This window comes from Bos javanicus, chromosome 24 (assembly GCF_032452875.1).
Source record: "Bos javanicus breed banteng chromosome 24, ARS-OSU_banteng_1.0, whole genome shotgun sequence".
NCBI classification, from domain to species: Eukaryota; Metazoa; Chordata; class Mammalia; order Artiodactyla; family Bovidae; genus Bos; species Bos javanicus.
In genome coordinates, this window is record NC_083891.1 from 33,538,801 (window position 1) to 33,565,718 (window position 26,918).

Genomic DNA, 26,918 nt, shown 5'->3' on the forward strand with positions numbered 1-26,918 from the left:
AAGAGTACTGGAGTGAGTTGCCATTTCCTTCTCCAACAGAACAGTACTTCAAGTTGAAAAGTTAAAGGAATATTAAAATTTAGCATTTTAAAAAAGACTTGAAAGTTGGGGATTAAAATGATCTACATAGGAGAATAAAAATCTGTAATGTTAACATGAAGTCACTGCTGAATGTGAACAGCAAGGGAAGATGGAGTAAAAAGAAGAGAGGAAACAAATCAGACTACAACAAATGTATTTTCAAAATTGTAATTACATATTACCAAATAAAGTAATGAACAACTCTTAATTTAGAGTGCAAAATAAAAGCCCCTTGTTATTTTCAAGGTGCAAAAGCAAGAAAATACAACATAAACTTATCCACATTTTTAAATAGTTGTCTGTGTGATGAGTAAATGCCATTTAAAAACACTTTCAATAGAAAAATGATTTATAAACCAGTTTACAGGAGATCAAAAAAAAAATCAATGTTTAACACCAACTTTAACTATAAATAACTAAAAAGAAAATTGTCCTCTCTTCTGTTTTTGCTTCAACATTTATGTCTTCTGCTCTTTGCCTTTTGGAGAAAACATTGCATTGTAAGGCTGCCGTCTTTTTGGACGAGGACAAGGATCAAGGTCTTCTTTAATGTAACCTTAAAAATAAATCACAAATTTAGACTATATTTGCAACATACATATTTTAGCATATATCCAGTCAACATCTGTCTCATGTCATGCCTTTTAAGTTCACATGATTTTTCTATTAGCCGCTTGTGATGATGAATGACTTAGCATCAGCTTTCTCATTTGTACTAAAAATAACAGCAGACATTTATCAAGTGTGCTGTATACAACATTGTCTGGGATAACTCATAGTCCTCTGCAGTAGCTTCCACTACGCGTATTTCACAGCTGAGCTTATGGAGACCCAGGGAAGTCCGATAACTCGCTCAAGTTCCTAGAGCTGGGAAGCAAGTGAGTGGGGACTCTGCCAACATCTGACTCCAGAACTGGGGCTGTTTGGCACTTTCCTATTCTACCTCCCATTGGGTGCAAATGGGGACAAGTGTTAAATATTAGGATAAATTTAGGTGCTTTTCAAGAAGACTTTTTTCCAGTAGCTATTAGATGCGATGACATGGTCCCTATACTCTTCAGACTATTTGATTCTCCTAAGGGTGTCTCCTCCATGATGTAGTTTTCAGGGAGGACTGTGTCTGCCATACCCTGATAGGTTCTCAAACACAGGCTCTATCCAGACTAATTCTATCTGATGAGCAAGCAGAGACATCACGTCGAAGAGGACCTGCTAAAAGGGAAAGTGCAAGTATGGTAACAGCTGTAATAGACTTTGCATCTTTTGGAAAAGCTTCTTACGGCTAAGAAACCTGGAGCTTTAAAGCTGCATATGTTCTTCGATTCTATTAAATGTAAGTGCTGTATTTGAAGGAGTGAGTTGCATGTTAACAGTTTCCCAAACAAAAGTCTTTTTTACTCAAATATGGCTTATAAATAACTAGCATTCTTGATAAGTGAAGTTTTAACATCCAAATTCACAGCAGCCTCTTAAAAAAAAAAAGATGCTTTTCAACAATGTAACTTTGGCAACTTTTGTAAAGTTACTTTATTAAAAGTCATTTCGATGACTAGACAGAAGAGAAATTACTTTCTTAAATTTGAATGATTAAAAAAAGCAGGGTAACACATACACAGTTCATTAACATGCTTGTAAACAATGATTCCAATGAAGTTATTTGAAGAGTTAAACGTAAGCCTTTTATCTTTAGGAAACTGTATTTGTGCCACAAAACTGGCTCTCAACTTATAGCAGAAGGTAGAGAACCATGAAGAAAAAGTTTAATGTTTAGACTTGGGTATATATATTATACACAGTATTTTTTTTTAAAGTTCCAAAATGTCATAAGCTATACTCTCACCTCTTTCCATACAAGTCTGAGTAGAAGGAAAACCAACTTCCCAGAAATTCTCTGGTGTGTTGGGTGGAATGTAGCGAAATCGGTGTCTTGAGCAGGAAGCCAACTTCTTTTCTCTTTCTTCTGCTGGAAAATCTGCATAATACTGGTAATAAAACTGGTTAGGTTTTCCACTGAGGAATAATAAATGGAGTGTTATGCTTACTGATTAAAAACCAGAAGCTAAAAAAACTACTAAAGTATTCAGCATGCTAAGGAAAATGAATTCCTATGGATAATATTAGTAAGTTATACCACTTACCAGTAAATTACTACCTATAAATTACTGATAATAATTAGTGGTCTGTGAAATGTTTGCTCCACAAAGAAGAGGGCTTGTATCACAGTGTAAGGCAACATACTGTATCCTTCATCAATAGTATTATAACTAAAAAAAAAAAGCCAGCTGAACTTTACAGTCAGTGTGCTCAGTGGTATAGCTACATACAAACTATTACATACATACAAACTATTAATTTTTCTCAGACCAGTAACAAAAAAGCCAAGGCCTGTGCTCTGAACAGCACATTTCTCAACTGTTATTTGGATATAGCGTATGTTTTGAAGTGATTTTCCTTTCACTATTTTTTAAAATAAAAGTTAAGCTTTGAAGGTTGTAGGCTTCATGACTTTGCTCTTTTAAACTACATCTATCAATTAGGATCAAAGGCATATTATTTTTTGCAACTGTGACCAAAAAGAACCTAAACTTCGTGCAAAGAAAGATAAAACTTCTATGTGAAAACTATACAGGTCTTCAAGCTCTAGATCCAAAGAACACAAAGCAGTGGTGTAAAGTTTGATAAAACACAGATGACTGGATCACACAATCCAGCTAATTCTGTTTTACACTTGAGGAACTGAAAATCCAAGTGATATTTTATCAAAGATATCACCTATTGCAAGTGGCAGACTAGGATCAGAATTTTTTTTTAAGTGAGGGTTTTTAACATATTTCTCTTTCACACAGACAAAACAACAGTAGGCGAGGGTGGCTGTAACACAGCGAGCAGGTGGGAGAGCGCCAGAAGATGAAGTCAGAGAGGACATGGGGTGTGAGCTTGTTGTCCTTGATAAGGGCTTTGATTTCATTTCTTAGAGGAGACGACATTTAAGGATTCTGGGCAGAAGACTGACATGATTTAACTTTTATTCTAAGAAGATCATTTGGAAGAAGAGACCATTTATTGCTGTGTTGAACAGACAATCAATAGGATTTGCTGATAGATCCATTACTGAGATATGACAGATGAAAGAAGATACCTAAAAGATCTCTGGTTTAAACAACTAGGAGAATGGACATATAGAAGGCTCAGAGGTAAGGTCTGAGAACTGGAGGTAGAAAGTGTATGCTCGCTTTACGATGTGAAATTTGAGGTGACTATTACACAGCCACATGTGTATTGCATGTTCACTGAATATTTCACATGGAATATGAAATAGGAAATATTTCAGAACTGTAAGCAGACAGACAGTATTTAGATACATGTGGCTGGCACTTTGACTCCTGGTCATGAAGGAATAACAGGGAACAGATTTACCCTCTATATTAAAAAACTAAAAAAAAAAAGAATAAAACACATGAAACAATGTTTTCAGACACTGGATAACAGCACACAAAAAAAATGATTTCTGAGAAGGAAAGTAAGAGTTTCCAGTGAAAGAATCTTTTCTAATTGGTAATTTTAGTTCTAGTTATAAAAACTGGAGGTTCAGTTAGTATAGATCACATTCCTTAGTAAGAAATCATGATATATTCAATTTGTATTATGAAAACTCATGATACGATACATTTGTTTGTTATCTCTAAACTGCTTTCCAAATTAGTGATCTCAATTTACACTCTCACTTGAGTTTATGAGAGCATTTGCCTCACCAAATGCTTACCTGCACTGTAACCTATTCACACATAACTTTAATGTGCTTGTGTGTATGTGTGTGTGTGTGTGTGCACGCAGACAAAGTCACTTCAGTCACGTGCGACTCTGTGTGACCCTACGGACTGCAGCCCACCAGGCTCCTCTGTGCATGAGATTTTCTAGCTATAGTTTTTAAAAATAAAATTTAAGGGGGAAATAAATACTTTGCTGGAAACAAGTATCCAACAGCTAAAGGACAGCAAGGGAAGAAACAAAAAGAAGAAACAAAAACTGCAAGTTTCAGAAAAACACAGAACCTGCCTAGGACTCTTCAGTAACAGGACAATTAGTACAATCTACTTCAAGATACACATCTAGTCCAAGACACCCAAAGTAAACAAGGGAAATGCAGGTGGGTTCTAAGGATGGAGTGGAATCTGTTCATTGTATTTTTAGAAAGGAAAATGTTTAGGGAAGAAAAAAAAGAGCTTATGGTTGTACTGGTTATTTAGAAAAACAATTATGAGTATACCTCATTTCCTGAGAGTGCTGGTGTTTAAGTAAAAAATATTACAGCAAAGTTTCTGACTAAAATATCGAAAATTTCCCCAATAGTATATGTATTAAAGTCTCCACTATAATATAACATGAGGGGAAAAAATTAAAAGAAATACAAATAAGTAGAGAAAAAACAAACAGCGTAAATGTCTTAAGCTGGAAGTAAGAAGGCCCCTCATTCGCTTACAGAGACTCTAAGAGAAATGGAGGCTTTTCTCTCCATTTCTCTCAGGTCCCAGCCAGTCTGTATACTCTATGTACTTACTCCGTTATTCTTGGCTCAAGCTTGTTTCTAGATACAAATATGGTTTATATCTATGATTTTAAAATCATGCACATGAAGTCATAACTTCAAAGAAACCCCATATGACAGAGTTTACATTTGTACTTACAATTTCACACTCCTTACATGTGTGTCCAAGCAATTTTCTTCTCTCTTCTTTTTTCCGAACCACCTCAATATGAGGAAAATTTTGTAATTCAGTCTCTCTGGGGAAAAAATAAATTTATCTGTTACTATAGAGACCTTTGGCTTACATTTTAAATTAGCAAACGTGAGCATCCAAAGGAAAAATAATCCCCATTCATTCATTTTATTTGAAATGCTTCCTCAGTATGTGAGAGACAAAAGCATTTCTTCATTCTCTCTTCACTAAAATATTAAGTGCCTACTACATATCAGGTATTTTTACAGATACTTTTTTCTAACTGAAAAAGATAACTATTACTTCCTATTTTTGCCTCTGGCTGGCTGAAATTAGTTATTAGGTTGTGTGGTAAAATATAAAACAACCTAATTAAAAAGGAATGCTGTATTATTAAACTCGGTAACTGGTATTCAGTAACATAACTGAGAGAGACCACTGCCTCTGGTAACTCAGTTTCTAGTACTATGAAACCAGGTATCAGGGCTAACCTGCTTCTCCCCAAAGAACAGATTCATTTGTCTGCATGTAATTTGCTATTTTCTCTAACACTTTCTTTTGTTGCTTCTGTCCACCTTAAATTCTTCAAAACGTTAGGCACAACTATCATTTGTGCTTGGGTGGCTCAGATGGTAAAATCTGCCTGCAGTGCAGGGGACCTGGGTTTGATCCCTGGGTCTGAAAGATGCCCCAGAGAAGGGAATGGCTACCCACTCCAGTATTATTGCCATGGAAAATTCCATGGACAGAGGAGCCTGGTGGGCTACAGTCCATGGAGTTGCAAAGAGTTGGACTGAGTGACTAACACTTTCACTTTAAATGGATCAGATCCTACCGTGAACCACTGGAAACCTAGGAAGGGTCAAAGCTACTGAGGTATTATGGATTAATGGGTATGTGGTACTTTGGTCAGAAAAAGCAATCAGGAATCTTTATTAATATACTTGTATCCTGCTTTAAGAAGCCCAATATAGAAAACTCCAAACTTATAAGTAAGCGAAGACTTATGTAACATCATAATTTGTTTATAATAGAAATAACCCCAGTGAATTTAATCAGTCTGAGTCAAAAAAACAGATATTTTAAAATGACTTGTGGGTATCACATCTACTCTTTTAAGGTATTTTGATAGTTGGCAGTGCTGTTCTTCAAAGGAAAGCTTTAAGTGCTCTATTTCAAAACGTGTAAGATTCTAGGTCCTTACTGTGCTTAAATCCAACAACTCTCAATTATGGATCAACAGTGAACTTAAAAAGGAAGACTGAGAAAGAAGTGATAAAACAATATTGCTACAACTATATTTTCTTTCAAAAAGTTTATGGACTCTTAAGTTTATACAGAATTTAGTCATGTCCTTTGCTCAGAATCTCATCTGTTTCTGTTTAAATTTTTTTTAAGATTTAAAAATTCTCCTAAAATAACTCTGAAGCACAAACCTAAGGTCTGCCACCCAGTTAGTGAGTGAAAGTCACTTAGTCGTGTCCGACTCTTTGCGACCCCATGGACTATACAGTCCATGGAATTCTCCAGGCCAGAATTCTGGAGTGGGTAGACATTCCCTTCTCCAGGGGATCTTCCCAACCAGGAATCGAACCCAGGAATCGTTTCCCACATTGCAGGAGGATTCTTTACTAGCTGAGTCACCACCAGGGAAGCCCAAGTTACAGTATTCAACAAATTCCTGAAGTTCAAATAAAGTTCACAATAAAACAGGGTAAGAATAAAGTATGTTATAATAGAGCAGAAAAAATAACTGTCACCACCATTCAAAAAAGAATATGATGGTAAAAAAAGACTTCCTTATTTTAAAAATTTGTCATTTTTTATACCCGAGTTCCATTTTTGTTATGGTCGGAAGGTAAATAATATGCATTCTATTTTAACCAAAGTAGCAATTTTCACAGTTCAGAGATGTTCTGACAAAGATAGTTCTGTTGTACTTCCAATCATATTGCTGGTATTAACCAAGGCCAACATACCTTTCATCACCTTTAAAATATGGCTCCACAAATGCTTTCTGTTTGACTTTATCTTGTTTATCACCAGGAGCTGTAAACAAAACAAGCATACCACAAACTTAATGTAGAACTTACTGAAAAGTAATTTGGTTTTTTTGGGGGGGGTGGGAAGACATATGCCAAAACATCTGTTTTTATTGGATTTCAGACTCTAGGCCCTAGGCAATTAGTTTAAATTCTCTGTAATGAATTCTTTCCTTTCTTTTTCATCTGCCTAATAAGGAGAGTGCTGATTATCTCACCTCAGAATTACTGAAGGGATGAAAATCATAACCATAAAAGTATTTTAGACTTTAAAAGAATTACTCAGATGCCTATTATCATTTGGCTCCAAATGACAATAACAAGATAGGTTTTAATCTGTACACTTATTAGTACTGTTGATTTTTATAATGTGACTTTAAGGTAGTTGATAAATAGGAAATAAAATGATTTTAAAATTTTATTAGAAAACTGGTGACAGAATAAGAATGAAAGCCCAGGGACCTGAATTTCAAGTTGTCTAGACTCAAATAGCTAATTGCTATCATCTGTTTAAATTATGAAAATTTACTGAGCATTGTGCCAATGTAGAACAGGGAGGCCAGGTCTGCCGTCCTCATGGAATTTACACTGCATGAGGGAAACAGGTGGCAGGAATACACAGAAGAACTGCACAGAAAAGATCTTCACGACCAAGATAATCACGACGGTGTGATCACTCACCTAGAGCCAGACATCCTGGAATGTGAAGTCAAGTGGGCCTTAGAAAGCATCACTACGAACAAAGCTAGTGGAGGTGATGGAATTCCAGGTGAGCTATTTCAAATCCTGAAAGATGATGCTGTGAAAGTGCTGCACTCAATATGCCAGCAAATTTGGAAAACTCAGCAGTGGCCACAGGACTGGAAAAGGTCAGTTTTCATTCCAATCCCAAAGAAAGGCAATGCCAAAGAATGCTTAAACTACCACACAATTGCACTCATCTCACACACTAGCAAAGTAATGCTCAAAATTCTCCAAGCCAGGCTTCAGCAATACGTGAACCGTGAACTTCCAGATGTTCAAGCTGGTTTTAGAAAAGGCAGAGGAACCAGAGATCAAATTGCCAACATCCGCTGGATCATGGAAAAAGCATGAGAGTTCCAGAAAAACATCTATTTCTGCTTTATTGACTATGCCAAAGCCTTGGACTGTGTGGATCACAATAAACTGTGGAAAATTCTGAAAGAGATGGGAATCCCAGACCACCTGATCTGCCTCTTGAGAAATTTGTATGCAGGTCAGGAAGCAACAGTTAGAACTGGACAGGGAACAACAGACTGGTTCCAAATAGGAAAAGGAGTACGTCAAGGCTGTATATTGTCACCCTCCTTATTTAACTTATATGCAGAGTACATCATGAGAAACACTGGGCTGGAAGAAGCACAAGCTGGAATCAAGATTGCCAGGAGAAATATCAATAACCTCAGATATGGAGGTGACACCACCCTTATGGCAGAAAGTGAAGAGAAACTAAAAAAAAGCCTCTTGATGAAAGTGAAAGTGGAGAGTGAAAAAGTTGGCCTAAAGCTCAACATTCAGAAAACGAAGATCATGGCATCTGGTCCCATCACTTCATGGGAAATAGATGGGGAAACAGTGGAAACAGTGTCAAACTTTCTTTTTTTGGACTCCAAAATCACTGCAGATGGTGACTGCAGCCATGAAATTAAAAGACGCTTACTCCTTAGAAGAAAAGTTATGACCAACCTAGATAGCATATTGAAAAGCAGAGACATTACTTTGCCAACAAAGGTTCGTCTAGTCAAGGCTATGGTTTTTCCTGTGGTCATGTATGGATGTGAGAGTTGGACTGTGAAGAAAGCTGAGCGCTGAAGAATTGATGCTTTTGAACTGTGGTGTTGGAGAAGACTCTTGAGAGTCCCTTGGACTGCAAGGAGATCCAACCAGGCCATTTTGAAGGAGATCAGCCCTGGGATTTCTTTGGAAGGAATGATGCTAAAGCTGAAACTCCAGTACTTTGGCCACCTCACGCAAAGAGTTGACTCATTGGAAAAGACTCTGATGCTGGGAGGGATTGGGGGCAGGAGGAGAAGGGGACAACAGAGGATGAGATGGCTGGATGGCATCACTGACTCGATGGACTGAGTCTGAGTGAACTCCAGGAGTTGGTGATGGACAGGGAGGCCTGGCATGCTGCGATTCATGGGGTCGCAAAGAGTCAGATACGACTGAGCGACTGAACTGAACTGAGGGAAACAAACATTAAGCAAGCAGACAGCTAAGCCTACCTGAATATCTCAGGTAATAACTGATGATTAAAGAGAAGTCAGTCATGACAAGAATACGAATGGTGAATGTTCTACGTAAAGGTCCTCAATGGCAAAAAGTTTGGTATATTATATGATGTAAAAGGAGGACAGTGTGATTAATCTGCCAAAAAAGGGAACTGTTGGGAAAGACGGGGGCAGGGTTAGATGTTGGGTGGGCAGGTACCAGACTATGATGGGCCTTGGGAGCCAAAAGAAGGAGTTTGAATTTTAAGTGCACTGGGAAACCACTGAAGACTTTAAAACCATCTACTTTACTGAGGCATAATTTACATATACTTATTTTAAGTGCACTGAGATGAATTTTGACTAGTGTATATTCCAGTGTAACTGCTACCCAAATCAAGATAGTGAACATGTCCACGCAAGTTTCCTATTCTGTTGTCTCTCATGCACAAGAACATTCTCTTCTGTCTCTTCCCTCCCCTACAGTCACTCATTTAATTTCTATCACTGTAGCTTAGTTATGTCTGTTTTAGAACTTCATATCAACGAGATGATATACCATATATTCTTCTCCATCTTTTGCATTTGTCTAGCCCAACAAATTTTGGAGACTAATCCACATTGCTGAGTCTAGTAGTTTTTGTTGTGAAGTAGTATGAACATGTTTTCATTTTTTGTGGGTATATACTGAGCAGTGGAATTGCTAGGTCACAACACAGGTATATGCTTAACTTCACAAAAAACTGACTGACCTCAATAAAGCTGTTTAAAAAGCCCCCTGCTGAACTGGTTTCCAAAGTATAACCAATTTTCTACTCCATCAGCAATGCGAGAGTTCCAGCTGCTCTTCACCCTTGCTAGAGACACATGTTATCCAACCACTTCTGTGGATGTGAAGTATTGTCACCATCCCTGATGTTCAAGAGTGTTCACCAGCTTTTCATGTGCTTACTGGCCATTCAAGTATCTTCTTTTCATTGAAGCATAACCCTCTGAACTATTTTTGGTAACTCTTCTATTAATCTGAAATTATCTTTAAAAAAAACTGAAAAAAGATTTATTCAATAAACATTGTTTTAATTGTTAAGATACCTCATTAGGCCTCTGTTAATAAGATTGACAACTTACTTTACTAAATTCAGTGTAATGGGAAAAAAACACAATTTGAAAGAAAACTGCCTTACTGTTTGGTTTTTTTGTAGTAGTTGTCAATTCCTTCTCTTCATCTGCTACCTGGGGGAAGCTCTCCGCCAAACAGGACTCATATTCTTCATGTGTCGTCCGATCAAACATATCTTCCAAGCTATCATTCATCTTTCTTTCTCCATCTGTGCAAAAGAGCATTGGCTTAGGCCACAAGTAAGCGTTTTGCTTTCTAGGTAGACTAATACACAGAAACTTGTAAGAACTGCCGCAAAATAATTTAGATGTGTATTAGGCAAGAATAAACCCCAAGTCTGGGTAATTACTGTACATTTCCAAAGGTTTTTAATGTTATGCCTTCAACTGTCCTTTATTTATGTGACGAGAATGCTGGTTTTTTTGTTACTGTCATTATAAATGTTAAAACATATTTTTCTATCAGCTCATGTATAATTCATAGTAAACCAAAAGGAACTACCAAAGGAATTGTGAGGAAGAGAAAATACAGCATAATAAACGGTGATAAATATGAAGTTTAAATAAACTGTGTATAAATAACTGACATAAAAACCTCTATAAAGTTTTGTTTAGTTCTTTATTTTTCTAATGTATCAGAAAAGTATCTTCTTGCATTATTATGAACACTTGGTAGTTCAGTGTTATAGAAATAATGAATTCAATTCCATATTTGATATGCAAATGCTAATTTCATCTTCAGAGTACTAACTGTTAGGTGGGCCAAAAAATTTGTTTGGGTTTTTCTGTAAGATGGTATGGAAAAACCCGAATGAACTTTTGGGCCAACCTAATACATTTCCACTGTATAATCACATTTTTTAAAACACCAGTTTACCAAAAATAGAGAAATTCAGTTGGCTAACAAATGTGACAAAACTGGAACCTGCCAAGATCACTCTATATAATCACTACCAGCCACCTCCCCCAGTGCAGACGCTCTAGCACCTCACCCTGTTTTATCTTTCTCCAGCACGTACCATCATCTAGCACACAATACTTGTTTCTCCCCTATTACAATGTAAATTCCATAAGAGGCAGGTACTTCTGTTTACTATTTGCTCCAGTTCCTGATATAGAATTGTGTCTCCATAATTACTGAATGATGAAACATTTGTTCATTTTTCATTCTGAGGATCAAATTTAGTAAAAATAATTCCTGTGCACTAGGCATTCCCAAAGCATTCTGTATATGCTGTCAATAAATCATAGTACGTTAATGATTTATTGATTTCTTTTTGTTGCTGACTTCTGACTGTAAAATGCTTGAGGACGGACTACATTCTTTTTTGATATATAAGGATATATATCTATCATAGTATCTAATAAGTTGAACACAGATATAAAAATTTTTTTTTGAATTGAATATTAGCAGTATCATTTAATGGTATGTTTCATCTTTAAGTTTATATTTCATCAATTCTAAGTATGAAAAAAATCTACCTTATGGGTAAAATGTGCAGACTGTTTTTTCCTAAGTACAGGCTCAACAATATCTCCTATCCCACCTTGCTGTTCTTATAAATGTGACAGTGGCACTCCTACTGAGCAACTACTGAGTCCAGATCATCAAAATGCTGTGCACTTCTACACTGCTCTTTGGGGATGCTTACTCTGGGAACCTAGTCTCTGTGCGGTAAGGAAGCTCAAACTAGCCCACATGTAAAGACTATATGGCGAAACCCTGAGACTGAATGCTGAGAGAGCAGCCAAGAGTCTCCCATCTGTCTAGTTCTCTGCTGTTCCAGCTCCAGCCACCATCTGTATGAGACCCTGAGATAGAACCACCCAGCCCAGCCCTTCCTGAATTCCTCAGGCACAGAAACTATGAAAGATAAAAAAAAAATTGTTATTGTTCTAATCCTCTGATTTACTGGAGTGACCTACTGTGCAGCAACAGTATTCATTATGCCTTATTTAGCCAAAATTATCTCCATTCATTAGTTTAAGTTCTAATTTCACCTTCATAAGTTACTTGTTTCAAATATATTTGGGAAGCTATCATCTTCTTAGATTAGCTAGATAAATTAGAAGCCAAAGCTGCCATACTTTAGTTTTGCCCTTTTCTACAAAATAGGAAAACATCAGGAACTGGTACCAGGAACAAAATAATCTTAAAAGCAAAGTCATCTTCTTAAGAAAAAAGTTATGTGTCATTCACTATAAAAGGACTAAATCACTGTTAAGGTTCTCCTTTTAATAACTATTGTCCTTTTCACTGTAGGCAGCCAGCTATTTGATTGTATAGATAATTATTCGTTACTAAAGAACAAAGAATTAAGGAAAAGGCTGTTAAAATTTTCTCTCGTTTACTGCATTTACTGCAGTGAGAAATAAGGCATTTTATAAGAAGCAAGAACAAGACCTGGGACCCCGAGCAGGCAGACTGGAGAATTCGCAGCAGAATACAGGAAATGCACACACAGTCTGAGTGTCCTCAGTTTCTAACAGAGGACCATTGGGAAATGCCTCTGCTTTTAGCCTCGCATCCCGATGTGGCAGGTCCTAACTGTTCATCACGTGAGGGCGATGAGTGACAACTATTCAGTCTAGTTGTCTCGTGTCACATGCCTCTGTAGTCAGAAACATTGCTAAGGTGGTGCCAACCCAATCCTTCCACGCTCCCACCGCTTTCAGAAAATCAAGGCTTTACATAAAGAATTATCAGTTTCTTACTACAAAGGGCTGTAGACCCCTAGTTTAGCCAAATCTTTTCTACAGAAAAAGAAAATGGCAGAATCACTCATCATATACACTATTAGTCTGAGTTTACTGCTTATTTGCAAATCTGTACTAATACTTTTCAAAAGAGTTGGACAAAACTTAGCAACTGAACAACTAATACTTCTCAGCAGAATCCCCCCTTTTTCTCCTTATCAAATTGCTTTGGAAAATAATATTTCTAAAACAGGACTCTCAAGATTCCCTTTACAACTTTTATGAAAAAATTATCTTAACGAGGGATCAGGAAACTTTTTCTTAAAGGGTCAGACAGTAAATATTTTAGGCCTGTGGGGCCATAAGGTCTCTGCAGAAACTACTCAATTCTGCTGCCTTGTCACACAAGCAGCCGTAGGCAATAAATTAAACAAGTGAGTGAGGCTGGGTTCCAGCAAAAGTTTACTGACAAAACTGGCAGCTGGTTGAAGTTTGCTGACCCCTGGACACAACTTGAATTCTTTTGAAAATAAAAATTATTTTTACTAAAGTTTTTTTTTTTGCTGAAATATGGAAACTAAGCTTTACTAAAGAGAAGTCTACTATTAGTAGAACAGGGGAAAAACTGGTTTATGGTGAAAAGGTCATTTTGCATGGTATGACTATAAACTTCCTTCCACTTTGTATTAAAATTAAAAAACAAAAACAAAAACAAACACAAATCTTACTTGGACTCTCTTCTCCCTTCTGCTCTTGCTTCTTCAGTTTTAAGAGCATGGTTTCACTAACCAACGTACAGTCCATGTCCACTGTCTCTCCTGCTAATCTTGACTGACTGCCATCCTGAATAAATGTTTAAAAATTCAAAATTTTTATGACCTTATAGTTATTTTGGGGGGGGGATGGTAAAAATATACGTAACATAAATGTTACCATTTTAACCATTTTTTAAGTGTCACACTTACACTTTAGTAGCATTAAGTAATATTTACTTTTACTCAAAGGAATATAGATATATTACATTTTACAGGCATTTAAACCTAATGTATTATCTTTGATATACAAGCATCATCTCTCAAGTCCAGGAAAAGGACTGCTGCCAAGGAAGAGAGAACTGTATATTACCAAAATCCCTGAAGCTTCCTTTCTTCCCTAATCTGCTTCCCAGAAATGAACGTCAATGTTCACTGAAAAGTTCGTAAGTCAAATTTGACTTCTTGATGGCTATGGATTAGTCTCAGTTCAGTTCAGTCGCTCAGTCGTGTCCAACTCTTTGCGACCCCATGAATCGCAGCACACCAGGCCTCCCTGTCCATCACCAAGTCCCGGAGTTCACTCAGACTCACGTCCATCGAGTCAGTGATGCCATCCAGCCATCTCATCCTCTGTTGTCCCCTTCTCCTCTTGCCCTCAATCCCTCCCAGCATCAGAGTCTTTTCCAATGAGTCAACTCTTCGCATGAGGTGGCCAAAGTACTGGAGTTTCAGCTTTAGCATCATTACTTCCAAAGAAATCCCAGGGCTAATCTCCTTCAGAATGGACTAGTTGGATCTCCTTGCAGTCCAAGGGACTCTCAAGAGTCTTCTCCAACACCACAGTTCAAAAGCATCAATTCTTCAGCACTCAGCTTTCTTCACAGTCCAACTCTCACATCCATACATGACCACAGAAAAAACCATAGCCTTGACTAGACGGACCTTTGTTGGCAAAGTAATTCTGCTTTTCAATATGCTATCTAGGTTGGTCATAACTTTCCTTCCAAGGAGTAAGCGTCTTTTAATTTCATGGCTACAGTCACCATCTGCAGTGATTTTGGAGCCACAAAAAATAAAGTCTGACACTGTTTCCACAAGAGGCAGATCAGGTGGTCTGGTATTCCCATCTCTTTCAGAATTTTCCAGTTTATTGTGATCCACACAGTCAAAGGCTTTGGCATAGTCAATAAAGCAGAAATAGATGTTTTTCTAGAACTCTCTTGCTTTTTCCAGGATCCAGCGGACGTTGGCAATTTGATCTCTGGTTCCTCTGCCTTTTCCAGTTTCCCCATCTATTTCCCATGAAGTGATGGGACCGGATGCCATGATCTTCGTTTTCTGAATGTTGAGCTTTAAGCCAACTTTTTCACTCTCCACTTTCACTTTCATCAAGAGGCTTTTGAGTTCCTCTTCACTTTCTGCCATAAGGGTGGTATCATCTGCATATCTGAGGTTATTGATATTTCTCTCGGCAATCTTGATTCCAGCTTGTGCTTCTTCCAGCCCAGTGTTTCTCATGATGTACTCTGCATATAAGTTAAATAAGGAGGGTGACAATATACAGCCTTGACACACTCATTTTCCTATTTGGAACCAGTCTGTTGTTCCCTGTCCAGTTCTAACTGTTGCTTCTTGACCTGGATACAGATTTCTCAAGAGGAAGATCAGGTGGTCTGGTATTCCCATCTCTTTCAGAATTTTCCAGTTTATTGTGATCCACACAGTCAAAGGCTTTGGCATAGTCAATAAACCAGAAATAGATGTTTTTCTGGAACTCTCTTGCTTTTTCCAGGATCCAGCGGATGTTGGCAATTTGATCTCTGGTTCCTCTGCCTTTTCTAAAACCAGCTTGAACATCAGGAAGTTCACGGTTCACATATTGCTGAAGCCTGGCTTGGAGAATTTTGAGCATTACTTTACTAGCGTGTGAGATGAGTGCAATTGTGCTATAGTTTGAGCATTCTTTGGCATTGCCTTTCTTTGGGATTGGAATGAACACTGACCTTTTCCAGTCCTGTGGCCACTGCTGAGTTTTCCAAATTTGCTGGCATATTGAGTGCAGCACTTTCACAGCATCATCTTTCAGGATTTGGAATAGCTCACCTGCAATTCCATCACCTCCACTAGCTTTGTTCATAGTGATGCTTTCTAAGGCCCACTTGACTTCACATTCCAGGATGTCTGGCTCTAGGTCAGTGATCACACCATCGTGATTATCTGGGTCGTAAAGATCTTTTTTGTACAGTTCTTCTGTATATTCTTGCCATCTCTTCTTAATATCTTCTGCTTCTGTTAGGTCCCTACCATTTCTGTCCTTTATCGAGCCCATCTTTGCATGAAATGTTCCCTTGGTATCTCTAATTTTCTTGAAGAGATCTCTAGTCTTTCCCATTCTGTTGTTTTCCTCTATTTCTTTGCATTGATCACTGAAGAAGGCTTTCTTATCTCTTCTTGCTACTCTTTGGAACTCTGCATTCAGATGCTTATATCTTTCCTTTTCTCTTACTCTAGCAACTGTTAAATATTTTATTAATATGCTACCATGTGCAAGAGAACTTCTCAAACTATGTAGAACCTAAATACAAGCCAAAAAATAATTTCTGCTATGAATTTTAACTCAAAAGAAAATACACAGCATTTAAAGAAACAGCCAACTAGGAAAAATGAAATTTACTTCTTGAAGGTATGTTAAGTTAATCAATGCATACAATAGATTACTTTGATAAAAAATAAAGTTATTTAATATGTAATTAGCATTTGACATTATTTTAAAACTATATTTTTCAGCAAACGTCTCTAAAAAGTCAGAAAGTATTATTACCCATTCAAAAATACCATAAAATTGGAAAATAAATGTTATTATTTTGTACGTTTCTGAATAAATATATGAAGGTTATAGGAGGTGTGTGACTGTCTCAAGGTCACAGAATGAATCGGGGGGCAGGGTGACTAACAACACACGGGAATAACCACACGGGCTCTGGTTCTACTTTCTAACTCACCTTTGTATCATCTACAGTGACATCCATTTTATACTGAGAAAGGTCTGCTCCTGGATCTATACTCCACTGGATATTTTCAAAGGATACATCTTAGATAAGGAGAAAAAAACACACAATTAAAAACAGATTTTTAAAATTCCCATCACTTTAAAACATTATAGGACTCACAGAATGAGAAAAATATTTCCAAATCATGTGTCTAATAAAGGACTTGCACTGAGGATACATAAAGAACTCTCACAACTCAATAATAAGACAATTACTCTGACTGAGAATAAGCAAAGGATCTGAATAGACAATCCTTTAAAGAAAATGAAAATGGCCAGTAAGCACATGAAAAGAAGCTCAACATCGTTAGCCATCAAAGAAAAGGCAAACCAAAAGCACAGTTGAGACATATTAATAACTTCACACCCATAGGATGGCAAGAATCAAAAAGACGGACAATGAAAACAAGTGTTGGTGAGAGTATGGAGAAACGGGAACTCTCACATGCTGCTGGTAGGAATACAAACTGATGTAGCTCCTTTGGAAAAAGAAATTAGCATGCATGTGCTGTGCTTAGTCGCTCAGTCCTGTCTGACTCTTTGCAACCCCGTGAACTGTAGTCCACCAGGCTCCTCTGTCCATGGGGATTCTCCAGGCAAAAATACTGGAGTGGGTTGCCATGCCCTCCTCCAGGGGATCTTCCTAACTCAGGTCTCCCGCATTGTAGGCAGATTCTTTACCGTCTAAGCCACCAGGGAAGCCCCAGAGTTAGCATGTGGCCCACCAATTCTACTTCTGGCTATAACTCAAGAAAAATGAAACTTGCATCCACACAAAATTATATATCAATGTTCAAACCAGCATTACTTGTAACAGTGAAAAAACTGAAATAGTGAAAGAAGTCATGAAATATCATATATTGTACAATTCCATTTATATGAATACTTCAGAATATGCAAATCTATAGTGACAGAAAGTAGATTAAGTGGCTGCTTAGGACTGAGGAAGACAAGAGAGAAATGGAGGGTGACTGCTAGCAAGCAGGTACTGTTCTTTGTATGGTGATGAAAATGTTCTAAACCTAAGAGTACAGTGATGGTGACACAATTGTGACTACATAAAACCACCGAATTGTACACTTTAATGACTGATTTTTATTTCAATAAAAAAAAATTTAAGTTAAAACTAACACTGGAGGAGGTTTCAATGTACATTAATATACATGACAACTACATAAGGTACAGTTATAGAGCATAAAGTGGTACAGTATAAACTCAAAAGTAGATTGTGAAAGGTTAAGTAAGTATACCATAATCCCTAGAGCAATCACGGAAAAAATAAAAATAAAAACAAAAAGATTAAAAAAAATTCAGGGATAAATGTTTCATATAGAGACTGAAACCCTCACTGTAAGAATTACTAAAGAATGAACTTCAGGACAAAAGGAAAATAAACACAGATGAAGGAATGTTTCCAATATGGAATAAATACTGCATATGAAGTACAGAAATATTTGGGAGCTAAAAAAACCAAAAAGACTTCAAAACACAGCAAAATTATGAAAGGGCAAACAATGTTTTCAAACAACAAGTTTAAAAACCCGTATAAATTTGTATATACAACTAGTTAAGAGATATATATATGTAAATACAAAAAAAGGACTGGCTATCTATACGGTGAGGAACAAGGTTTGGATGATAAATTTCTACTTTTTATATTTTAAAAATCTGTATAGTTTAAATTTTTAAAGCTTTCTTTTTGTAAAGAAAACAAGAAACAACTACATAAAAGAATTAAATCTATAAAATCACCTATAAAAGTAGGTTATTAAAGATTTAATCAATTTATTTAATCAATTTATTAAAATCAATTTATTTTTTCAAAAAGTAGAAGAACAGGAAAATTTTAAGGTGAAACCAGTAAGAACTGTGCTATAAACACAGAAACACACAGAGATAAACTATTTTTTCCAGAAACAATGAAATCTATCCAAAGAATGTAAATAATAAATTACAATACTCAATATAAATTCATTAAAAAGAGAGTAGAAATGCTATTTATAGTTTACATACCTTGGTTGTTTTGTAGAGATTTTGTTTTAGCAATTCTACATGGATTTAACTGAAGAACTGATGCAACTTCACATGCTCCACGGACTGATCTGGTTTTTATCTTTATAGGCTCATGAGAACCAGCACCCTAAAACAGAAAAAATTATTAGCATCTAGGAAAAATCACAAACTACCATTTTAATCAAAATCTTTGAATATTGAACACATACCTTTGTGTCATCAAAAAGATTCTCTGTCTCCAAACTTTCACGTGGACGAAGAGGGATTTTAAATACTGGATTTTCTTCCTTTATTTGTAACAGTGTTTTATTATCTGGAGATTTACTCAAGGACTGGAAAAGGGACTCCTGTAAACAGGGCTCTTCTGGGGAGTCTTTGGTTAGCCCACAGCTCCCGCTCAAGGCCTTGCGGCTTGAGGAAGGGTCCCTTGGAATGGGCTTCAGAGCCTCATAGAGAGTCACTTGCCTAAACCTGATTTTAGAGTTCTCACTTCCTTGGCTTTTCTCTTGACGTTGGATAGCTGAAAAGCGATCAGACAGATCCAGAGGTTTATCCATCACATAGTCTCCATTCATGGAAGAATGACTATCCAGTGGAAAAGGAAAAGCATTTTCTTTATCAAAGGAGGCTTGGGGACAGATTACTTCATCTTCACTTTCTTCCTCAATTTTCTTCCTTTTGGTTCTGCCTCCCAATGACTTCAGGGGTACCACATGTTTATCTCTATCAGTATCTTTACTGTGACCAATATTACCCTGCTCACTTATGGGTTCACTTGTATTTTTATTTATAAGCATCTGCTTATTAGAAGATGACTGACTAGGGATCTTGTTCACTTCAGTCCCAAGATGATGATGTGTGATGAGGGTTCCATCTTCAGATTTTGATCTAGGTTTCTCTGGTCCAGGAGCAGAAGTATTGCTGAGGGGCACTGTTTTCAGATGGGTTTTTTTCCCAGTCTCTAAAAGAGAAGGGGACAAACTTGTATTCAAACCTAAACTACTTTTCACGTTAGAGGGAGCTCCAAATACAGGAGATGATACCCGAGTAGTCAATTCTTCTTGAAAAGGAGTCTTTGAATCTGAAAACCTAAAAAAATAAAGAGTGGTAAAACTTTTTTCCTATTAAAGAAACAGGGTAAAAATTAAAAGATAAGCATAATGAGAAAACTTTTGCTAATACAGAATTATTAACAGTAAGGTTTTATCCACATATTAGAAGCAGATCATTGACCAAAATTTAAGATACAATACAGTTGCTGGCTTCTCTTTATTTGGCTGACAGAAAGCAGAGGGAAATGATACAGCAAACCTATCTCAGTAACCATGATATTCCTATCCATAAATATTTTTCCTAAGTAACTTAAATAAAGTCACTATATAAGAAAATATTTGAATAAATCTCAAATTCTTTTGTTGTTATGAAATCTTATCAAGAGTTAACTCCAAGAAACAAAATTCTTATACTACAGAACATAACTCATGACCCAGCCTGCCTGTAGCAGAGGAGACATCTGGGGTAGTAGAAAGATCATTAGGGTTAAGTCTGAAGAAGTGGAATGGCTAAGAGCCCCAACTTTCTTACTTAATAGTTGTGCGTGCAGGCTAAGTCGCTTCAGTCATGTTTGGCTCTTTGTGACCCTACGGACTGTAGCCCACCAGGTTCCTCTGTCCATGGGATTCGCCAGACAAGAATACTGAATACTGGAGTGGGTTGCCATGCCCTTCTCCAGGGAAAATCTTCCCAACCTAGGGATTGAACCCGCATCTCTTACATCTCCTGCAATAGCAGGCAGGTTCTTTACCACTAGCACCACCTGGGAAGCCCACTTAATAGTTGTGTGGCCTTAAAGACATTTAACTTCTGTGCGGCTGCATTTATGTTGACTGTAAAATATGGGGGTAATAAAACCTACTTTAATGACTTAGTATAATGACAATTAAATGTGATGTATGTATTTAAAAAAGAAGCAAAATGCTACATAAATATAGTATTGTTAGTTAATGGATGTTCTAAAATCAGTAAAAGCAACAGCGTATCCCAATCTTGAATGCTCATCAGAGCTAATGATGGATTTCATACAACATTCAGTTTTAGAAAATACAAATCCAGGAGGGATGACTGGATCCTCAAAAGAGATGAGGCTGGGACCTCTGAAGCACTGCTTGACAGAAGTACAGAAAGAACCTAATAGTAACATCCCGATCTCTATAGTAACGCAAAAAGCCCTCAACAGGTCATAAACTGGAGGAAATATTTTTTTTAAATAAAAATACAACCAGAATAACAAGCTGAGGGAGAGAAATAGTTTAAATCTGTGGAACTCGCTGCAATGGAATTTCATTAACAGTTTATAAGTTTTTACCAAAGTGCCCCAAATTACCTTAAATTATCTTCACTATTTCTTCTACATTCCTCAAAAGCTTGTTTTTTGTGATCTCCTTCCAGACAATGGTAGAGCTCATCACCAAGAGGGCTCTGAGGGCCTCGAGATTCCTTCAGTAATAAAATATAAAGTACATAAATACAATGGACGATTATTCTTAAAAAGGAATGAAATACTGATACATATTGTGATGCAGATGAACTGGAAAATTGGCTAAGTGAAAGACGCCAGACCCAAAAGACACATATAATTCCGTTTAAGTAAGTTATCCAGAATATGTAAATTCTTAAGGACAGAAAGCAGACTGATAATTGCTAATTCTAAAAAACCAGATTAGTTAGATGAAAGGAAGGGAACAGAGATGATTATTTATACTTATAGGAGACAAATTTAAAAGGATATTTAAAGAGCAGTGCTTCCCAAACTTTTGCATACACACAGATCAACTGAGGGTCCTATGAAAACATAAGTTCTCTTTCAGTAGGTCTGTGCTGGGTTTAAGATTTTCTCTCTCTCACAAATTTCCAGGGATGAAGATGCTGTTGGCCTGTGGATCACACTGAGCAGCAAATCTTTAGAGATCAGTTCCCTCAATAGATTTGGTATCTAAACTACTGACATGCCAAGTTTACTGGTAGGAGGGGATTTTAAAAAGTTAAAACATGTTTAGAGTTCAAAAGGTAAAAACTAACCACCATCACTTGAAGTCAATTTTAAAACTAGAAAGAACCCCATCCCACCCCGCCCCCACAAAAAAAAATTCAAATGTAGTCAAAAGTCAATTCAATTTTGGAAATTCAACAGCAAGAAAACTTTATTAAGAGCCTATATACATTTACTGACTAAAGCAAAGGGATAGGTTTCAAAGCTGTATCAAAATGAAGCTTCCTTAAGATTGATGAATTCAAGGCTTCCATTTTTTAGAGATTGGTTAAGAAAAATAGTGAATGTATCTGATATAAGGAAGCACTAAATAATGAAAAGAAAATCATGGGGTTAATTTCTGACTCAATCCCTAAGGATGTGGTCTAACTGGACTGGCATTTGTAAGGACAAAGATGAATTAAAACATTTGTAGTAGACCTAAGAATTTAGTCTGTTTTCCAAATCAAAGCCCAGTTTAAAGGATGTCAAAAAGACCCAATAAATTCTGAACTCAATCTAAAGGTTTAAATCTTCTCTTTAAGTTGGAACAGGGTAGGGAGGACAGAGGACAGGGAAGAGGTTTAGCTAAATCCTCTAAGCTAAGTTTTTTTTCATTATTTAACTTTTTATTGGAGTATAGACAATTAACAATGTTATGATAGTTTCAGGTGGACAGCAAAGGGACTTAGCCATATATATACACATGTATCCATTCTCCCCCAAACTCCCCTCCCATCCAGGTTGCCATATAACACTGAGCAGAGTTCCCTATAAATTCTGACTCAACCCATAACCTATATCCCAAGAATTCTAAAGACTTGTAGAGTTTTCTGCAACTGCCTGGATTGAATAATATAAATGGGCCTTTTCTAGTGACATCAATTTTGTTCTATTTATCTAATAATCTTTGGATAAAAAATTTTTTCTCTTGCTTAATTCTCTAAAAACTGACTTCAAAGGACATTAATTCATATGTATTACCAAACTAAACAATTACTTACAGATTCTTCTTGAACACAAAGTCCAAGTGTTTCAGCAACTACTGTAGCTAAATTATCAGGGGTATAACTGCTTTTTCCATGTGGTTCTAAGTTTAAGGAAAAAAACACAATTATACAATTGTAGAAACTAGCCATATGAAAACGTACAAAAAAGCAAATAAAAAGCTCAAAGGACCACTTTACAAAATGGCATTGAACAATTTTAAAAATTTTGTTTTATAAAGCCAGAAATACTATAAATTGCAGTATGTTGCAGGCTTATTGCCACTGAAAAAATTATCATTAAAAATATATAATTAAATGGATTTCTTGTGCTATATTAAAATTCCATGGAGGAAGTAATTGGAGGGGGAAAAAAAGTCTAAAACAGCTTTTAGACTGGGAGTGACAATACAATACAGTTGAGAACCACTCCTTTCCATGATGGAGAGCCTTGTGTCTAAGTATTGGAACTACTTCTCCCATCATCATTCACTTGCTTGGCAATCTCACCCAGTCTCATGGCTTCAGATCTCCCCTACATGCTAACAACCTCTATCCTAGACTCATCTATATTCACATTCACCTACCCATCAAAATATTTACCTGAATGTCTACTCAGTATCTGAAACAATATATTTTCAAAAACAAACTCCTGATTTCTAACCAACCCTCAGCTCCATCCTGCAACCCTCAGCTCCATCCTGCAAACCTCCAGCTACCAGTCTCTTTCCTCTTGAGTTGCCCAAAACAATCTCCCGTTCACTCACTCTGCTCTGCCCACAAAGAGCTCCTTAATGTTCTTCAAACAAACCAAAGAGCACCCTCACATCAAGGCCTCTGTGCTCACTGATGTCTCTACCTGGGATGCCCTTGGCCCTGAAATCCACATGACTCACCTTCTTCCCTCAGTCTCTGCTCAAATGTTACTTTTTTTAAGGTGAAACTTTCTAAAATCTCTTCTTACCCTGATTTATTTTTCTTTAGAGTCCTGTTTCCTCTAACATATATTTACTTTCATTCTCCCCCAATGAGATTGTAAGCTCTATGAGGTTAAACATTTTGTTTAGTGCCCGGTATACAGGAGGCACTCAAATACTTGTTGAATGAATGAGTAAACCATAGTAAAGCCTTATTTACTTAAAATTACTAACAATTTGTATTAAAATGGATAAGGCTTCTCAGTCCATCGAATTTTCCAGGCAAGAATACTGGAGTGGGTAGCCATTCCCTTCTCCAGGAGATCTTCCTGACCCAGGGATCGAATCTGGGTCTCCTGCACTGCCAGCAGATTCTTTACCATCTAAGCCACCAGGGAAGCCCACGGATATTAATATGAACTAATAACAGGATACATTACTTTCCAATGTGAAAAAGACTACTAAACAAGTAATACAAACAAAATTATATGGAAAATATTTTAAAATATTGTCTAAATTTACATGGTTGGCCACTCTTGCCCACCAATTTATAATCTTAGTATCTTGCTTACTAGCCACTGGAGCTTGACTCTGATCACAAGTGTCAGCCACTAGAATTTCACTTTCCTTAGGTTTATGTTGTGGATGAGCTGAAGACTTTGGTACTGTTCTCAATTCTAAGGGAAAAAAACAGGAGAGATTATAAATAAACAAACAATCATGATAAAATTAACATGCCAATACAAATCTATCTTTAAATGCACTGGAAGTTTATTTTATTGACATAACTTTAACAGTCTAATAAAGAGGTTATTCCTTTAGTTTCACTAAGAAAAAAAGTTGGAAGTTAAGACAGTGGGGGAGAAGAGGACTGGAACAGATAAACTTCTTCTGACCTAAGCCTTCTAGTGTTGTAATATTTTAAGGTGACCTTTCCTTGTGGAAATCAGTGGGTTCATTTGCAATGAATACTGCATCATATCGCTTTTCGTCTTTATTTCAGAGTTTTCATTTTCTGGAAGGAAATCTTTTTTTTTTTTCTTTAATAGAAAATTATTTAATTAGTATACATGTGTTCCCCATCCTGAACCCTCCTCCCTCCTCCCTCCCCACACCATCCCTCTGGGTCGTCCCAGTGCACCAGCCCCAAGCATCCAGCATAGTGCATTGAACCTGGACTGGCATCTCGTTTCATACATGACGTTTCACATGTTTCAATGTCATTCTCCCAAATCTTCCCACCCTCTCCCCTCCCACAGAGTCCATAAGACTGTTCTATACATCTGGAAGGAAATCTGAAACATGCTTTATCAGAAATCATTCCACTATTTAAGGATTTAATTCAAAGAAAACCAAAAGAAGGACAAAGTAAAAGGGAATAGATTTTTACTAATTATAACTAGAACTTATCCTTAAAAAGCACTAAATGGCAACCTACTCCAATATTCTTGCCCAGAGAATTCCATGGCCAGAGGAGCCTGGTGGGCTATAGTCCATGGAGCCATAAAGAGTCGGACATGACTGAGTGGTTAACACACAAACACACATTTTAAAATAAACAAGCATGGGTATTAGACAAAGAAAAGGAGTAACTAGTCATTAAATTAGTTTTAAAATAATTTGCATGGCTCAAAAGTGATATTTTAAAACCAAAATTTCATAGTCCAAGTAAAAATGATCAGAACAAGATTAAAACTGACATGGTTTTAAACAGTTACAAGTTATTCTCATATAACAAAGAGAGAAACCAAGAGCATTTGTACAAGATGACTTTCCTGAAAAAGAAAATTGCTGTGATTTGTTTTTCTGGATATTCTTTCAGATAGATTTAAACATGATCTAAACTATGCTGATGCTTATCTGTGGTTATTCATGTCCTATATGATACCAGACTAAAAGGCCCACAAATGTTCATTCTAGATCCAAGATGTGACATTTTACTTTAGCTCCTAATTATGTGTAAGATTTTTAACAATGCTTTTGTTTTCCACTAGATGGTGATGCAAGCTCATATAAAATGGGGAAAAACTGTGTCAATTTTCCAATATCAAAAATTAAGACTACTATTTTCTTTTAAAGGCAGAGCTACTGTCAACAATTTATCTGCATTATAAAAATATCTCTAAGACTAGATATACTCCTTCTCCTCAAATGCTTTCCTTGTTACAAAGAGTTTAGGTTAAAGATGGAAGTTCTAATTACTGATTTACTTAAATATTAAATAAATATTAAATTAGAATAAATATTAGAAATAATTAGAAATAATATTAGAATAAATATTAAAAGGAATGAGCACTGTGACACACCACAGGATAAATTTCAGGACTACATGAAAATGTAGTTTCAAAGCATTTACCAGAAATGGCGCCTAGAATTAAGAAATATGCCACTGATAAGCCACAAACTAGAAACATTATAAAACCATTTCCTGATTTACCACCAAGTACTACACATTAGAAAAATTAAAAATAGGTAGTTAAAGCTTTGATGGGAGTAGCTATGGATAATACTTCCAAAGTACAAAAATTTAGAGGCAGGAAGATCTATATTTGAATTTTGACGCATCCACTTGACAGTCTATTTAAGTCCTTTTAGGAACAAATCTTTCCTCATCTATAAAACGAAGATGCTAGAAGCTACCCCACAATCCTGCTGTGAGAGTTACAATACAGTAATAATGTATTCAAATCACTCAGCATAGTAACCACCATACAGGAGGTGGAACTCAATGTTAGCCTACCTTCCTCTTTCATTGTATCCCACTCAGATATACACATAGGGATATTTTTTAAACAAAAAGGAAAAAACTATTCCCTACATTTGTAAAATGCTGAGTGTTTATATATTCAGATGAGCAAATCATGTCTATACATAACACAGGCAGAAGATACCTCCCCAGTCACTTCACTGACGGAAGTTAAGGTTATGGTTGTAATGTACGTTACCCTGAACAGTGACTATCTTCCTAACAATAGATGAAAACTTTTTTTTTTTTTTTTTTAAACAGAACTGGGTAACTAAGCTACAACTCTAATCCTCACCATGTGCGCAGCCAGAGTGCTCCAGTTTAGCATGCGTTTGCTCTATATATCGGACGCGGAGGTTCTCCTTTCTTCGTAGCCGATTAGTGCCAGAAAATGAAAAGGTTGTTATTGGTGAATCTGGAATAACATCTTCCTCAGATTCAAGATCAGTTGCTTTATGTGGTTGATCATTCCTAGTGGAAAATAAGGATAATTAAAAGAAAATCAGTTCAATAAATATTTATTAAAACATCTA

The 26,918-nt window shown here is 36.5% G+C and overlaps 1 protein-coding gene across 2 annotated transcripts in view; it reads right to left on the reverse strand.

Moving 5' to 3' along the window:
• Positions 1 to 235: 235 nt before the first annotated feature.
• RBBP8 (RB binding protein 8, endonuclease) overlaps positions 236 to 26,918 on the reverse strand; it is an 82,663-nt gene continuing 55,980 nt past the window's right edge. For both annotated transcript variants that reach the window (XM_061399765.1, XM_061399764.1), the window contains 13 exons: positions 26,681 to 26,856; positions 24,212 to 24,316; positions 22,741 to 22,826; positions 21,092 to 21,204; positions 18,918 to 19,797; positions 18,709 to 18,835; positions 16,649 to 16,737; positions 13,620 to 13,734; positions 10,260 to 10,403; positions 6,779 to 6,848; positions 4,767 to 4,863; positions 1,922 to 2,063; positions 236 to 637 (listed from right to left, as the gene is read on the reverse strand). In XM_061399765.1, the coding sequence (XP_061255749.1) occupies positions 540 to 637; positions 1,922 to 2,063; positions 4,767 to 4,863; positions 6,779 to 6,848; positions 10,260 to 10,403; positions 13,620 to 13,734; positions 16,649 to 16,737; positions 18,709 to 18,835; positions 18,918 to 19,797; positions 21,092 to 21,204; positions 22,741 to 22,826; positions 24,212 to 24,316; positions 26,681 to 26,856 (2,242 nt within the window). In that variant the 3' untranslated portion in view covers positions 236 to 539. The remainder of the gene's footprint in view (positions 638 to 1,921; positions 2,064 to 4,766; positions 4,864 to 6,778; positions 6,849 to 10,259; positions 10,404 to 13,619; positions 13,735 to 16,648; positions 16,738 to 18,708; positions 18,836 to 18,917; positions 19,798 to 21,091; positions 21,205 to 22,740; positions 22,827 to 24,211; positions 24,317 to 26,680; positions 26,857 to 26,918) is intronic.